This window comes from Oncorhynchus mykiss, chromosome 18 (genome assembly GCF_013265735.2).
Source record: "Oncorhynchus mykiss isolate Arlee chromosome 18, USDA_OmykA_1.1, whole genome shotgun sequence".
NCBI lineage: Eukaryota > Metazoa > Chordata > Actinopteri > Salmoniformes > Salmonidae > Oncorhynchus > Oncorhynchus mykiss.
Window position 1 is genome coordinate 27,461,741 of NC_048582.1, and position 17,006 is coordinate 27,478,746.

Consider the following 17,006-nt stretch of genomic DNA (forward strand, 5'->3'; position numbering starts at 1 on the left):
AGGCTTTCCATCTTCCAACCCCTGATATTCCTCATATCAGAGCCTCTGGGGGCTTGATTGATGCAGGCCCTATGTATGAGAAAGCACTGTCTGAGGAGATGGCCAAACTACAGCGGTTGTATGGTGGCGGTGACCTCACTGACTTCCCCGATTTTCAAGATCCCTGATGAGTCAATTGTGTGTTCATAAGTATCAGTCCTTTGTTTCGTTTGTTAAGATTTGGTTGTAAGTTTAAATTACATTTAAAAAGTCAGGTCAGTCTAGGCACATGTTCTACTATCCTTTGATCCTCTGTGATGCACTTTAGATCCAGAATGTACATCTTAATTTAGGAGCATAGATTTCACATTGTACTGTGTCACTTTTTTTCTCTTCCAAGTTAGATGATTGGTCCTCAAAATTATCTTCACTCTGTCACTCTCTTTTGTCTGTTAAATCCGACAAATAACAATTTTTTATAAATTATATGTTTTAGTATGGGTAGTCTCATTCACTTCTTTGTTTATAAAGTAGTCATTGCATCAGAAATATAAAACGCATGATGTCAATTATTAGGGATAACTTTTCAATTCTGAATGTTTTTCTAGTTTGTAGGCCTAGTCCATTACATACCATTTTAAATGTGTATACATTTGATGTAATATAAATAATTTGTCATCATAATTTAAGCATAAGGGGCAGGGTATCGGCCTCCAGGGGCGGGACAAGGCATGTTCAGAATTGCTTCTCCTCCCACATGTTGAATATTAATGAGAGAAAATAGTCTGCGAGCCTATACGTAGTGACGACACACGAAAACTGCGGGCCCGGATTGCAGCAGCCCCTTGTCACTGTGACGAAGATTGGCACTAAGGTAAGCTGTCACTCAAATTCCTCTTTTTTTCGTCGCCCATCAATCTAACAATCGACGCTACATGCTCGAATGCAATGGCTCGCAATGGAATGAGCCAATGTGCACTTTGCAGAATGAACAGTGAGCCAAAAGACTGATCACACATGAAGGCAAGCTGTTGTGACGAGAGAAAAAAAGATGTCCGCTTATTTGGAAAAGGCGCATTGGAAAGGGTGAATGAGAAGGCCAGGCGTGTATTGACTAATCTACAGACTACTGGACATTCGAATGTTATTAGGAGAGATACCTATCGATGACCGCAACGTCGATGGGATGTGTGCTGTTGACAGTTTTTTTTATTTGTTCAACATTTGAAAGCACCCATATTATATGATACATGTAGCCTGAGCCGCTATACGATATTTAGACAGCGAGGGTAGGATAAATCGGTAATCAAATTGACACGAAATTGTATGCACGTTTGTTTGTTATTAGAAACACATTTGATTTATTCCATATTTATTTTTCCACATGAATACGGCTTGCTAAGGAGAGATTCATGGGCCTAGTGTCACAGTTTAGGATGATGCTTGGTGAACATTACGAACTGTAGATGCACAATTTCTGCGTTGAATTATTTAATCAAAATATGTGCCCGGAAGTTAGGGCTACTGACTGTACAACATACCTCCCACGCTGCGCCCGCGGGAATTGATAACTGCACTCTCTGCATTCCATTCTGATACACGCATACAGTGACCAAGCATTTACACCCCAAAAAACATGAATCCTCATACCCCAGAATGCAAGGCCCTGTGTTGACATAGTGCCCTGACCCTACGTTCTTCATTGGCTATGTATGTATCATGCAATGGTTATATCTAATCTATGACAACAACAAAAACCTAATCTAAACCCCATGTCTGATGCATGTGTCTCTGTAGGACTGGTAGGCACAGGTCTTGGACTGGAATGCCCGAGTATTGGCATCATTGGCAGCGACCATGATGGAAGCCCATTCGGCATCTCTAGATGAGTACCCGGAGGTGGATGAGGTAAGAGATTGAAGATGAGGAGGAGTGAAGTTTGAACATATGACAAAGTGGGTGGCCATATTCCAATGAATGAGCTGTGTGATATACAGTTGAAGTCAGAAGTTTACATACACTTTAGGTTGGAGTCATTAAAACTCGGTTTTCAACCACTCCACAAATTTCAAACTATAGTTTTGACAAGTCGGTTAGGACATCTACTTTGTGCATGACACAAGTAATTTTTTCAACAATTGTTTACAGACAGATTATTTAACTTGTAATTCACTGTATCACAATTCCAGTGGGTCAGAAGTTTACATACACTAAGTTGATTGGAAAATTCCATAAAATGATGTCATGGCATAAGAAGCTTCTGTTAGGTTAATTGACATAATTTGAGTCAATTGGAGGTGCAACTGTGGATGTATTTCAAGGCCTATCTTCAAACTCAGTGCCTCTTTGCTTGACATCATGGGAAAATCAATAGAAATCAGCCAAGACCTCAGAAAAAAAATTGGAGACCTCCACAAGTCTGGTTCATCCTTGGGAGCAATTTCCAAATGCCTGAAGGTATCACGTTCATCTGTACAAACACCATGGGACCACACAGCTGTCATACCGCTCAGGAGACGTGTTCTGTCTTCTAGAGATGAACGAACTTTGGTGTGAAAAGTGCAAATCAATCCCCGAACAACAGCAAAGGACCTTGTGAAGATGCTGGAGGAAACGGGTACAAAAGTATCTATATTCACAGTAAAATGAGTCCTATATCGACAACCTGAAAGGCCACTCGGCAAGAAAGAAGCCGCTGCTCCAAAAAGCCAGACTACGGTTTGCAACTGCACATGGGGACAAAGATTGTACTTTTTGGAGGAATGTCCTCTGGTCTGATGAAACAAAAATAGAACTGTTTGGCCATCATGACCATCGTTATGTTTGGCGGAAAAACGGGGAGGCTTGCAAGCCGAAGAACACCATCCCAACTGTGAAGCACGGGGGTGCAACATCTCAAAACATCAGTCAGGAAGTTAAAGCTTGGTCGTAAATGAGTCTTCCAAATGGATAATGACCCCAAGCATAACAACAAAGTCAAGGTATTGGAGTGGCCATTACAAAGCCCTGACCTCAATCCTATAGATCATTTGTGGTCAGAATGGAAAAAGCGTGTGCGAGCAAGGAGGCCTACAAACCTGACTCAGTTACACCAGCTCTGTCAGGAGGAATGGGCCAAAATTCATCCAACTTATTGTGGGAAGCTTGTGGAAGGCTACCCGACACGTTTGACCCAAGTTAAACAATTTAAAGGCAATGCTACCAAATACTAATTGAGTGTATGTAAACTTTTGACCCACTGGGAATGTGATGAAATAAATAAAAGCTGAAATAAATCATTCTCTCTACTATTATTCTGACATTTCACATTCTTAAATAAAGTGGTGACCCTAACTGACCTAAGACAGGGCATTTTTACTAGGATTAAATGTCAGCAATTGTGAAAAACTGAGTTTAAATGTATTTGGCTATGGTGTATGTAAACTTCCGACTTCAACTGTATATACCCCAACTTGTGACCACAATTCCACTAGTAAATGAATAACTGCCTGAAGAAGGGTGTTACTGTCCTGAATTCCCAATACAATGAGCTGCTGTGAAAATGAATATTACACACTTTAAAGGTCTATTAATCCTCTAAAATACACCCAAGTGTTTTTTAACACATTGCCTTTCTGTAACAGCCACACATCTACAGTGTGCAAGTAGGAGAGAGGCAAAATTTGTCATCATGCATGTCATTTTAATATAATATATGCTATTTAGCATACACTTTTATCTATACTGAACAAAAATATAAAGTGTCATGAGCTGAAATAAAAGATCCCAGACATTTTCCATATGCACAAAAAGCTTATTTCTCTCATTGTGTGCACTCATTTGTTTACAGCCCTGTTGGTGAGCATTTCTCTTTTGCTAAGATAATCCATCCACCTGACAGTTGTGGCATATCAAGAAGCTGATTGAGTTTGAGTTTGAGTTCATTTTTTATTTTTACAGGGACAGTGCACATTAATCAACGTTTCAGTAAAAGTGCCGGTTTTAGCCAGCCGGCTAATTTTCAACCGCAGTCCCTGGGCAGGTTATTAAAAACAATTACAATATAGACAATAGCAGCATAGAACAAGCAAGACATAGCAACATAGGACAAGCAAGACGTAGCATACAGACAGAGCAACATAGGACAAGCAAGACGTAGCATACAGACAGAGCAACATAAAACAAAAAGCAGCAAGACAAAATTCATAAAAGTAACAAAGTGTTTCCACACCTCACAAGCTACAGACAACAGACAACATGGAAAGCGGCAACACACAGCTAGGGACCATGTTCACAAATCTGATTGACCTTTAGCCATGTCTTCAAGCATTTTGTGAAAGTGTGATATGTGGTGCAGTTATGTGTGTCTGATGGCAGTGTATTCCAGACATGGGAAGCTCTCACAGAGAATGCAGATTTACTAAAGGTGCTTTTCCTTAGGGGAACTATACAGTCACCTCTCATGGCAGACCTTGTGGATCTGCTGCCATATGTCTGGGTTTTCTGTTTAACAAAAATATTGAGTGGAGGGGGAGCCAGGCCATTAAGAATCTTGAATACAAGACATGCGTCGGTGTATTGCACAAGATTTTCCCAACTCAAGAGCTCATGCTTTCTAAGGATGTGACAATGATGATGGCTATTGGGCTTCCTATCAAGCACTTTGAGAGCCTGTTTGTAGACAGACTGAATAGGTTTTAATGTTGTACAGCAAGCTTGGGCCCAACTAGTCAAGCAGTATGTTAAGTGGGGGAGTATCATAGATTTGAAGTACAGTTTTGCTACCTCTAGTCAAACAATTTCGTATAAATCGGAAATTAGCTAGGTTGAATTTGGTTATTTGAATTACCTTTTTCACATGCTTTTTAAAAGAGAGGTTGGAATCAAGTATGATGCCAAGGTACTTAAAATCGGATACCACCTGGAGCTTCTCCCCTGACACATAGACATCTGGCTCAGTAGCATCTGTTGCCCTCTTTGTGAAGAACATGCAAACAGTTTTTTTCACATTGAGATGCAAACACGAGTCACTGAGCCACTTTGTAACCTGGACCATTACAGTAGTGAGTTCTTGTGCAGCTTGTTGTTTGCTCTTTGCATGCACATATATCACTGTATCATCTGCATACATTTGAACTTCAGACCCAGTACAGACAGAAGGCAGATCATTAATGTACAGGCTGAACAGGAGGGGCAAAAGTATTGACCCTTGGGGCATGCCCACATCATAGCTACGAGTGGGCGACAGCTCATTGCTCACTCTGACACACTGAGTTCTGCCTTCAAGGTATGATTTCATTCAACAGCATGATCATTACACAGGTGCACCTTGTGCTGGGGACAATAAAAAGCCACTCTAAATGTCCCGTTTTGTTACACAACACAATGCCACGGATGTCTCAAGTTTTGGGGGAGTGTACAATTGGCATGCTGACTACAGGAATGTCCACCAGAGCTGTTGCCAGAGAATTTAATGATAATTTCTCTACCATAAGCCGCTTCCAACGTCATTTTGGCAGTACGCCTAACTGGCCTCACAACCGCAGACCACATGAAACCACGCCAGCCCAGGACCTCCACATCCGGCATATTCACCTGCGGGATCATCTGAGACCAGACAACTGGACAGCTGATGAAAGGAGATGGTCACACCAGATACAGACTGGTTTTCTGATCCACTCCCCTACCGTTTTTTAAAGGTATCTGTGACCAACAGATGCATATCTCTATTCCCAGCCATGTGAAAATCATAGATTAGGGCATCAGGAATTTATTTCAATTGACTGATTTCCTTATATAAATTGTAACTCAGTGAAATCTTTGAAATTGTCGCATTTTATATTTTTGTTCAGTATAAAATTACTTGATTACGTTTAAAAAAAAATGTACATATGGGTGGTCCTATTAATCAACCCCATTATCCAGCTGTTGTAAGCACTATGCTCTAACAACTGCGCTACAGAGGACCACTTTAAAAAACAATGTATGTCAGTTCTAGTGAAAAATTAGTCATAGTTGGAATGAGTCTGACCTGAGGCACTGTAGGAAGGGGTCGGGGTTCACTGGAAACCAAATGGAAGAAACTGTTGAAACAGGGAAGGACTAGAATGGATCATGAGCAACTTCTAACTGAGTGTAGAAGTTAAGACAGTGTATTCATCGGGGTTCAATGTGAATGATAAATAGCTAATGCAGTCTCTGTAAGCTGCTGAATTGAGACAGTGTTATGAGTGGAAAGAGACAGACTAGTCTCTTTCTCTCTCCTCTCCCTGGGGCTGGTGTGTGTGTACTCCTCACCCCACTACCACCCTGAGGGAAGTCATTCACCAACCACTGACCTAACTTTACTGCATTTCACTCTCCTATCCCCTCCCTTCCCCTCCACTCTCCTATTTTCTCTGCATTGTATCCCAATCTTCTTTTTACCGTCTGTCTCTTTCCTTGGTAAAGGTCTTGGTGCAGATGCGCGTGGGAGCGGATGTGGAGGGGGATCCAGAGCAGAGTCTGAGCGAGGGGGGAGCAGGCAGCCCCTCTGCCATGCAGCCCCAGACACCCATGGACACAGACAAGCAGGCCATCTACAGGTAGGCGAGTCTTGGTACTCCTCCACTCCGTCCTCCTCATTAGAGCTCTTTCTCTCTGTTCTCCACTTTTTTTTTTCAATCCATTTTCCTTCCCATGTCCTCTTTATGACTGACTGTAAACTTGTGTGGATGTGCGAGCATCGGTGCATGACTGTGTGTTTGTGTGCTTTCACTAACTGCGCCTACTGTAGCGTTAATCCTTTGCACTCGCCTGTGCATCGTAGGCACCCCCTGTTCCCTCTGCTGGCCCTACTCTTTGAGAAGTGTGAGCAGTCGACTCAGAGCTCGGACTGCGTCAGCTCTGCCAGCTTCAATGTGGACATTGAGAACTTTGTCCGTAGCCAGAAGAAAGAGGGCAAGGGCTTCTTCTGTGACGACCCAGACGTGGACAACCTGGTGAGGAACTCTGCACTACCAGGGTCCTGTTCATTTGGGCATGCAACTGAAAAAGTTTGAAAATGTTCTGCAACGAAAAACAAAAATACTTGTTTCTTATTGGATATGTCCAGTTGGTCCTTTCCTATTTTAGTCAGTTTTCTTCCTTTTGGTACCTAATGAACATGACCCAGCTCTTACACGTCTGTTTTCGATGTTAAAAGATAATATAACGAAGTTCCACGGCTGTTGTGCCCTTTAACAAACCACTCTTGAATTGCATCTCTTAACATCAAGCAATTGAAATATTGTATGTGTGATAGTAAATGTTTTATAAAAAAAAAAAAAAATGTCTTTATTGGGAAGAACTGAAGAGACATGACTGACCAGCAAACTGATGTTGAATGAAGTAATTGGTAATTTTAATTTTAACCCTTGGCTAGGGTCAGGGTTACAGTTATGGGTTGGCAGCATGCCTACTAATGGCCTGCTAATGACTTGACCTTTGACCTCTGACCCCAGATGGTGAAGGCCATCCAGGTGTTGCGTATCCACCTCCTGGAGCTGGAGAAAGTGAGCGACTTGTGTAAGGACTTCTGTAGCCGCTACATCGCCTGCCTGCGCACCAAGATGAACAGTGAGACCCTGCTTAGTGGGGGAGAAACTGACAGCCCCTGTTCCCCTGTCCAGATTCAGGTACTCACACGCCGGTTATACACACACATTTTCCCTTCATAGATTATTTGTATCTTTCCCAGAGGGAACTTTGGCTATTGAATTGGGATTAAATGATAAGCACATAATAGTACAATTCACACATTATAGGTATAAATTATACAAGATGAACACAAATTAATGTGAATGCAGTTAGGCTAATTTTGTGTGTGTTTCACCCCCAGACCTCCAGCCCACTGACAGGAACCCTCAGCCCTCAAGGCATTGTTATGTCAGCCTCGTCCCTGCAGCAGGGCAACGTTACCCTGACAACAGTCAATTCTGCTGGCCAAGTGTTAGCAGGTATGTCTCCGTGGCATACCACCTCTACAGGTACCCTCTCCTCTCCGGCCTTACTGTGTCCTTGTTAAGACAGCTACTAGCAATACTGGGTCATATTAATTATGGCACACAGTAGCAAAACATTATTTTCTTAGTTATCAGGTTCAGGTAGTTCCTCCCTGTTTTAGTCAGTTTCCTTGAATCTGTGAATGTTGCCTCTTTTCAGAGTTAATTTGAAAGTTGATTATAACACGGTACTTCATTTTGTTTATCTGTCGGCTTCAGCCTCGAATTGTGTGTAGCTAAGTGACCCTCTCTGTCCTCATTCATCGCCATTTACCAGTTGTTGTTGTTGTCTTAGCTGTTTACCCGTTGTTGTCTTAGCCCTCGCAATCAACACCTGTGATTGCTTTATGCCTCCCTCTAATGTCAATATGCCTTGTATACTGTTGTTTAGGGTAGCTCTAATTTTTTTGTTTTACTGCGGAGCCCCTAGTCCCGCTCTACATGCTTCGGTTAGCTCCCTTGCCCCACCCCCCCCACACATGCGGAGACCGCACCTAGTTTAACTGGCGCTTCCAGAGATGCAGCCTCTCTCATCCTCACTCAATGCCTAGGTTTACCTCCACTGTACTCGCACCCTACCACGCCCTTGTCTGTGCATTATGCCCTGAATCTATCCTACCACGCCCAGAAGTCTGCTCCTTTTACTCTCTGTTCGGAACGCACTAGACGACCAGTTCTTATAGTTTTTAGCCTTACCCTTATCCTACTCCTCTGTTCCTCTGGTGATGTAGAGGTTAACCCAGGCCCTGTGTGTCCCCAAGCGCTCTCATTTGTTGACTTCTGTAACTGGAAAAGCCCTGGGTTCATGCATGCTAACATCAGAAGCCTCCTCCCTAAGTTTGCTTTATTCACTGCTTTAGCACACTCCGCCAACCCTGGCTTAGGATGGCCAACAAAAATTCAGAAATTTCCATCCCCAATTACAACATTTTCCATCAAATTAGAACTGCTAAAGGGGGCGGAGTTAGCCTGCAGAGTTCTGTCCTATTATCCAGGTCTATGCCCAAACAATTCGAGCTACTACTTTTAAAAATCCATCTCTCCAGAAATATGTCTCTCACTGTTGCCGCTTGTTATGGACCCCCCTCAGCTCCCAGCTGTGCCCTGGAAACCATATGTGAATTGATTACCCCCCATTTATCTTCAGAGTTCGTACTGTTAGGTGACCTAAACTGGGATATTCTTAACACCCCGGCCGTCCTACAATCTAAGCTAGATGCCCTCAATCGCACACAAATTATCATGGAACCTACCAGGTACAACCCCAAATCTGTAAACATGGGCACCCTCATAAATATCATCCTGACCAACTTTCCCTCTAAATACACCTCTGCTGTTTTCAACCAGGATCTCAGCCATCACTGCCTCATTGCCTGCGTTCGTTATGGGTCCGCGGTCAAATGACCACCCCTTATCACTGTCAAACGCTCCCTAAAACACTTCAGCGAGCAGGCCTTTCTAATCAACCTGGCCCGAGTATTCTGGAATGATATTGACCTAATCCCGTCAGTAGAAGATGCCTGGTTGTTCTTCAAAAGTGCCTTCCTCTCCATCTTAAATTACCATGCCCCATTCAAAAAAATGTAGAACTAAGAACAGATATAGCCCTTGGTTCACTCCAGACTTGACTGCCCTTGACCAGCACAAAAACATCCTGTGGCGCACTGCACTACCTCGGAATAGTCCCCGCGATATGTAACTTTTCAGGGAAGTCAGGAACCAATATGCACAGTCAGTTAGAAAAGCAAAGTCTAGCTTTTTCAAACAGAAATTTGCATCCTGCAGCACTAACTCCCAAAAGTTTTGGGACACTAAAGTCCATGGAGAATAAGAGCACCTCCTCTCAGCTGCCCACTGCACTTAGGTTAGGAAACATTGTCACCACCAATAAATCCACGATTATCGACAATTTCAATAAGCATTTCTCTACGGCTGGCCACGCTTTCCCCCTGGCTACCCGAACCCCGGCCAACAGCTCTGCACCCCCCGCAGCTGCTGGCCCAAGCCCCCCCCCCCCCCCCCCCCCCCCCGCTTCTCCTTCACCCAAATCAAGACAGCTGATGTCCTGAAAGGGCTGCAAAATGTGGATCCCTACAAATCAGCTGGGCTAGACTTTCTGGACCCTCTCTTCCTAAAATTATCCGCCGCCATTGTCGCAACCCCTATTACTAGTCTGTTCAACCTCTCTTTCATATCGTCTGAGATTCCTAAAGATTGGAAGGCGTCCGCGGTCATCCCCCTCTTCGAAGGGGGAGACACTCTAGACCCAAACTATTACAGACCTATATCCATTCTGCCCTGCCAATCTAAAGTCTTCGAAAGCCAATTGAACAAACCGATCATCGACCATCTCGAATCCCACCGTACCTTCTCCGCTATGCAATCCGGTTTCCGAGCTGCTCACGGGTGCACCTCAGCCACGCTCAAGGTCCTAAACGATTTCATAACTACCATCGATAAAAAAAACAGTACTGTGCAGCCGTCTTCATCGACCTGGCCAAGGCTTTCGACTCTGTCAATCACCGTATTCTTATCGGCAGACTCAACAGCCTTGGTTTCTCTAATGACTGCATCGCCTGGTTCACCAACTACTTCTCTGATAGAGTTCAGTGTGTCAAATTGGAGGACCTGTTGTCCGGACCTCTGGCAGTCTCTATGGGGGTGCCACAGGGTTCAATTCTCGGGCTGACTCTTTTCTCTGTATAGATCAATGATGTCACTCTAGCTGCGGGTGAATATTTGATCCACTTCTATGCATACGACACCATTCTGTATACATCTGGCCCTTCTTTGGACACTGTGTTAACAAACCTCCAAATGTGCTTCAATGCCATACAACACTCCTTCCGTGGCCTCCCACTTCTGTTAAACGCTAGTAAAACTAAATTCATGCTCTTCAACCGCTCGTTGCCCGCACATGCCTGCACACCTAGCATCACTACTCTGGACGGTTCTGATTTAGAATACTGTGGGGCAAAATAGTATTTAGTCAGCCACCAATTGTGCAAGTTCTCCCACTTAAAAATATGAGAGAAGCCTGTAATTTTCATCATAGGTACAATTCAACAATGACAGACAAAATTAGAAAAAACAATCCAGAAAATCACATTGTAAGATTTTTTATGAATTTATTTGCAAATTATGGTGGAAAATAAGTATTTGGTCACCTACAAACAAGCAAGATTTCTGGCTCTCACAGACCTGTAACTTCTTCTTTAAGAGGCTCCTCTATCCTCCACTTGTTACCTGTATTAATGGCACCTGTTTGAACTTATTATCAGTATAAAAGACACCTGTCCACAACCTCAAACAGTCACACTCCAAACTCCACTATGGCCAAGACCAAAGAGCTGTCAAAGGACACCATAAACAAAATTGTAGACCTGCACCAGGCTGGGAAGACTGAATCTGCAATAGGTAAGCAGCTTGGTTTGAAGAAATCAACTGTGGGAGCAATTATTAGGAAATGGAAGACATACAAGACCACTGATAATGTCCCTTGATCTAGGGCTCCATGCAAGATCTCACCCCGTGGGGTCAAAATGATCACAAGAACGGTGAGCAAAAATCCCAGAACCACACAGGGGGACCTAGTGAATGACCTGCAGAGAGCTGGGACCAAAGTAACAAAGCCTACCATCAGTAACACACTACGCCGCCAGGGACTCAAATCCTGCAGTGCCAGACGTGTCCCCCTGCTTAAACCAGTACAGGCCCGTCTGAAGTTTGCTAGAGAGCATTTGGATGATCCAGAAGAAGATTGGGAGAATGTCATATGGTCAGATGAAACCAAAATATAACTTTTTGGTAAAAACTCAACTCGTCGTGTTTGGAGGACAATGCTGAGTTGCTCCCAAATAACACCATACCTACTGTGAAGCATGGGGGTGGAAACATCATGCTTTGGGGCTGTTTTTCTGCAAAGGGACCAGGATGACTGATCCGTGTAAAGGAAAGAATGAATGGGGCCATGTATCGTGAGATTTATGAGTGAAAACCTTCTTCCATCAGCAAGGGCATTGAAGATGAAACGTGGCTGGGTCTTTCAGCATGACAATGATCCCAAAAACACCGCCCGGGCAACGAAGGAGTGGCTTCGTAAGAAGCATTTCAAGGTCCTGGAGTGGCCTAGCCAGTCTCCAGATCTCAACCCCATAGAAAATCTTTGGAGGGAGTTGAAAGTCCGTGTTTCCCAGCAACAGCCCCAAAACATCACTGCTCTAGAGGAGATCTGCATGGAGGAATGGGCCAAAATACCAGCAACAGTGTGTGAAAACCTTGTGAAGACTTACAGAAAATGTTTGACCTCTGTCATTGCCAACAAAGAGTATATAACAAAGTATTGATATAAACTTTTGTTATTGACCAAATACTTATTTTCCACCATCATTTGCAAATAAATGTATTAAAAATCCTACAGTGTGATATTCTGGATTTTTTTTCTCTCGTTTTGTCTGTCATAGTTGAAGTGTACCTATGATGAAAATTACAGGCATCTCATCTTTTTAAGTGGGAGAACTTGCACAATTGGTGGCTGACTAAATACTTTTTTTGCCCCACTGTATGTGGACAACTATAAATACCTAGGTGTCTGGTTAGATTGTAAACTCTCCTTCCAGTTTCACATTAAGCATCTCCAATCCAAAGTTAAATCTAGATTTGGCTTCCTATTTCGTAACAAAGCCTCCTTCATTAATGCTGCCAAACATACCCTCGTAAAACTGGATATCCTACCAATCCTTCGGCAATGTCATTTACAAAATAGTCTCCAACACTCTACTCAGCAAATTGGATGCAGTCTATCTGTTTTGTCACTAAAGCCCCATATCCTACCCACCACTGCGACCTGTATGCTCTCGTTGGCTGGTCCTTGCTACATATTCGTCGCCAATCCCACTGGCTCCAGGTCATCTATAGGTCTTTGCTAGGTAAAGCTCCCCCCTTATCTCAGCTCACTGGTCACCATAGCAACACCCACCCGTAGCACACGCTCCAGCAGGTATATTTCACTGGTCATCCCCAAAGCCAACACCTCCTTTGGCCGCCTTTCCTTATAGTTCTCTGCTGCCAATGACTGGAACGAATTGCATAAATCACTGAAGTTGGAGACTTATATCTCCCTCACTAACTTCAAGCATCATCTGTCAGAGCAGCTTACCGATCACTGCAGCTGTACACAGCCCATCTGTAAATAGCCCTACCAACTACCTCATCCCCATATTTGTTTTTTATTTGTTTTTCTGCTCTTTTGCACACCAGTATTTATACTTGCACATCTATCACTCGTGTTAATTACTAAATTGTAATTACTTCGCCACTATGACCTATTTATTGCCTTACCTCCTTACCTCATTTGCACACTATATACAGATTTTCTATTGTGTTATTGACTGTACGTTTGTTTATCCCATGTGTAACTCTGTGTTGTTGTTTTTGTTTCACTGCTTTGCTTTATCTTGGCCAGGTCGCAGTTGTAAATGAGAACTTGTTCTCAACTGGCCTACATGGTTAAATAAAGGTGAAATAAAAACATTTACAAAAATTATAGTGAGGTGCTGAGGGTCCTTGGATCAAGGTGTTACCAAAAACGTGTCATAACTTGTTTTATTTGTGTGTGTGTTTTGAGCAGGTGGTACAGTGTACCAGCCCATCACAGTAGTCACTCCTCAGGGACAAGTGGTTGGACAAGCTATCTCACCCCAGACAATACGCATCAACAACACACAGGTGAGGAATACGCCACACACAGACAGACGTACGCTCACAGCCACACGAACTACAGGCTGTTCTCTGAATTGACTGTGTGTGTACAGCTCCAGTTGCAGCTCAATCAGGACCTGAGCAGTTTCTTCACCCAGGAGGACAGCTCACCCAAGAGCAACAAGAGGGGCGTCCTGCCCAAATCAGCCACCAACATCATGCGCACCTGGCTCTTCCAGCACATAGGGGTGAGTAAAAACACCTCAAGGTGTAAATTGAACACTAGAATACCTTGCACCTCGTACCAACCATTCCGAAGATTAGAATAACTATAACTAAATGTATTGTAACTCAGAGTAAATCTTTGCTAGGTTATTCCAAGGGTGTCTGTGCATGCTTGCGTGCATGTGAGTGTGCACGTGCATACATTTGAGAGAGAATGATGGCCCTCGTCACGATGGCTCGTCCCATGATGGCTCGGAGCGGCTGCGTTGACAGAGACTGATGTGTTAGGCCCTCATATGACTGGCCCATGGTCGGCTGGCTAAATGCTAATCAGAGGTTAATCAGTGGACAGCTCACAGGCCCACTGGCGGAAGCTAACAAGACTGGTAGCTCACAGAGACCCTTTGTTCCCTGTGTGTTTGTGCGTGTGTGGGTGTCAGTGTGTGCCTGCGCGGGTGTGTTTGTGCGCGTGTGTAAGAGACGGTTAACTAACAGCCAGATGTTAGATAATCCTAGCCCTTTGTAGGATGAAGCGTCTTCACTACAGCTTGTTCCTCTCTACTTGCTCCTGAGTTGCCAATACTGGCACTCAAGCCTCTGTGCATCCTAATGTTGAATCTAAATGCATCTGGGTTTGGGACGAAAGCCCAACCTCCTGATACCTCAAATTTTCTCCCCACATGGCCTACTAGCATTTTATACCGCTGTGATTAATGGTCCCCGTGGTGCCCACAAACGTTGCATGATAGCAGGTCAAGTAACAGAGGAATTGGGTAAAAAGGTATCCAACTAGTGGCCAGGCTGCTCCGAACTCTAATTCACATAGAAGTGACTTTATTTAATCATCATCCTGTGCTGTTCCCATACATTGACCTTTAGTCTTACATCATCCATCCACAGTCTCTCCCAGTACCTACTGGGCTTAATAGGGAGCTAAACACAAACAATAATTTGCTGTAAATGATTGTTTGTATTCTTTACCCTTGTCTCTTTGCATCTCTCTCTCTCTCAGCATCCCTATCCCACAGAGGACGAGAAGAAACAGCTCGCTATACAGACCAACCTGACCCTGCTGCAGGTCAACAACTGGTGAGTCAATCTTTCACACACACACCCTAAACCCAAGCGCATAATTGTGGCCTTGGATGATTGGCTTAGCCCCTGTTCGTCTCTCCCTCTCCAGGTTCATTAATGCTAGGAGGCGGATCCTCCAGCCCATGATGGACAGCAGTGCGTCGGACACGCCCAAGAGCAGGAAGAGGACTCCCCAGAGCCGGCCCACCCAGCGTTTCTGGCCCATGGCCAACAACATTGCCTCGGCCGGTGTAGGGCAAGAGGTGGCCATGGACGATGACGGTAAATGCCCAGAAAAACGAATATTATGAAAAGTCTGCAAGTCTGATATGCTCCTGTTAAAGTAAGAAATCCCAGTAGGAACATGTCAGAGTTGCAGACATGACTTAAAAAAAAAAATCCCCAGTCCTTATTACAGGCTGAGGGGAATGTCATGCTGTGGCTTTCACACCTTGATATGACTTGATCTTGTCCTTAACATACCAGCCGTCTCCATTACCACAATAACACCGGTCAACTCGGATTGACTATACACCGTCCAATTACGTACTGGTTAGTGGATGTGGCGGAAGCTTGATCTTTTTCCCCTGTGCCCTCAGTTACCATGGTGACGATGGGCATGAGTGTAGACGAGCTGCAGACGCTGACATCAGACGGTGCAACACTGGCCATGCAGCAGGTGATGATGGGAGGACACAGCGAGGAGGAGGAGGGCGAGAGTGAGGAGGAAGAAGAGGAGGAGGGGGCTGACATGGCCGGATTGGAGTGACATACCACTACAGCGGGATGTGATGTCACACCCTCGTGCATGCCTGTGTTTGACAATATTACTCAACACTCATCAGTGTCCAAGACTATCCACACTAGGCCTTTAAGGTCCTACTAGAAACAGAGAAAAAAATATGCTATTTTTATATGTAAAATGTTTGGAATGAAGGCTGTTTATTTTCATTTAGCTTTTTTGCTTAGTGTTTTTATTTTTAGATCTTTTTTTAAAGAATATTTATGTATGAACATTGAATGTCCAATATGGCTGACCTGCTTTTCAAGGTCTGTTGGATTTCTCTAATAATAAAATGTTCAAGAAGGATATCCCTCATCTTTGTTTTTTTTGTTTCAGAATGTAGACGCGGTATTTCAGGGGAGGATATCGAACCGAGGATTTGTTGGAGGATGTATTGATAGTTGTGCAAAGATGTCTGAAACAAGAAATTCACACATGCTTATGAATGCAACATCAAAAAGGAATCATTTGAAAAAGCTTTTTCCTAAAAATACTTTTTTTTGGGTATTTTCCATATTTCTCTGCAAACACATCTGCTATGTAATGACATATCAAAGTATACTATACAAAGTACGTTACAGCTATTCCATTTGTCTACATGCACCGTTTGTGTGTAGAGATGAAAGATGTCGACATACTAATGAGACCAAGCTTAGGCCCAGATTCAATCTGATCACCCTTTTTGGCTATGCCCCACTTACAGGCGACGTTACCGCAGTCATGGAGATCGCATTCAAAGTAAACGCTGCAGATGTCTGCTCAATCGGAAATGACCTTTTCATGCCAACCTTGCTACAATGCCGATCCTCCGCAGTCCGAATTGAATCCTGGCCCTAGTTCATCTCCCTAATTTGTCGTTCACCATTTCCCTCCATCTTGTTTTTCTGACTTTAAAATAGAGCTATTGCTCAGCCTCAGATTGTCCGTTCACTGTGGTGCTTAAGAACAAATAAATAGTGTCTCTGAGTAAAGTACTCCATGTCAGCTACTGTATCCTTTGGGGATCAAGGGCTCAGTGCCTCTTCTTTCTGTGGGAAGATATCATAGAATGGGAGTATATTCATTTGGATGTTAAATAGACTAACAGATTTGTATATATCAATCATTCATCGCTGACTAATAAACAAAAAAAGGTTTTCCAGCGATTGATTTCCACTGGCTGTCTCAAACTTTAAGACTTCTTCACTCTTAAAGGAACAGTTCATTCTGCAACTGGTGAAAACTCTTAGTAAATCCAGGCCTAA

General features: G+C 43.6%; 1 protein-coding gene across 5 annotated transcripts; it reads left to right on the forward strand.

Annotated features, from left to right (window-relative positions):
• The first annotated feature begins 698 nt into the window (after positions 1-698).
• LOC110495942 (homeobox protein PKNOX1) lies at positions 699-16,075 on the forward strand. Of its 5 annotated transcripts, none has more exons than XM_021571481.2 (11): positions 699-853; positions 1,777-1,887; positions 6,409-6,542; positions 6,767-6,938; positions 7,440-7,613; positions 7,817-7,964; positions 13,609-13,706; positions 13,793-13,927; positions 14,917-14,993; positions 15,088-15,260; positions 15,578-16,075. In XM_021571481.2, exons 2-11 carry the CDS (start codon positions 1,837-1,839, stop codon positions 15,745-15,747), a joined length of 1,332 nt encoding a protein of 443 aa, XP_021427156.2. In that variant the 5' UTR covers positions 699-853; positions 1,777-1,836; the 3' UTR covers positions 15,748-16,075. The 5 variants fall into 5 exon arrangements, with proteins under 5 accessions (XP_021427156.2, XP_021427159.2, XP_036808344.1 ...); XM_021571484.2 differs by having other exon boundaries at positions 7,817-7,934; positions 15,578-16,068; XM_036952449.1 differs by lacking the exon at positions 699-853 and adding an exon at positions 899-1,002 and having other exon boundaries at positions 15,578-16,068.
• Positions 16,076-17,006: the final 931 nt, after the last annotated feature.

Excerpts from the sequence above, each read along its gene's own strand:
- LOC110495942 (XM_021571481.2), top strand. The coding sequence starts at position 1,837 with ATGATGGAAGCCCATTCGGCATCTCTAGATGAGTACCCGGAGGTGGAT. Across the intron at positions 6,543-6,766 it reads GACAAGCAGGCCATCTACAG|GCACCCCCTGTTCCCTCTGC; the intron begins GTAGGCGAGTCT and ends TGTGCATCGTAG. Across the intron at positions 6,939-7,439 it reads ACCCAGACGTGGACAACCTG|ATGGTGAAGGCCATCCAGGT; the intron begins GTGAGGAACTCT and ends CTCTGACCCCAG.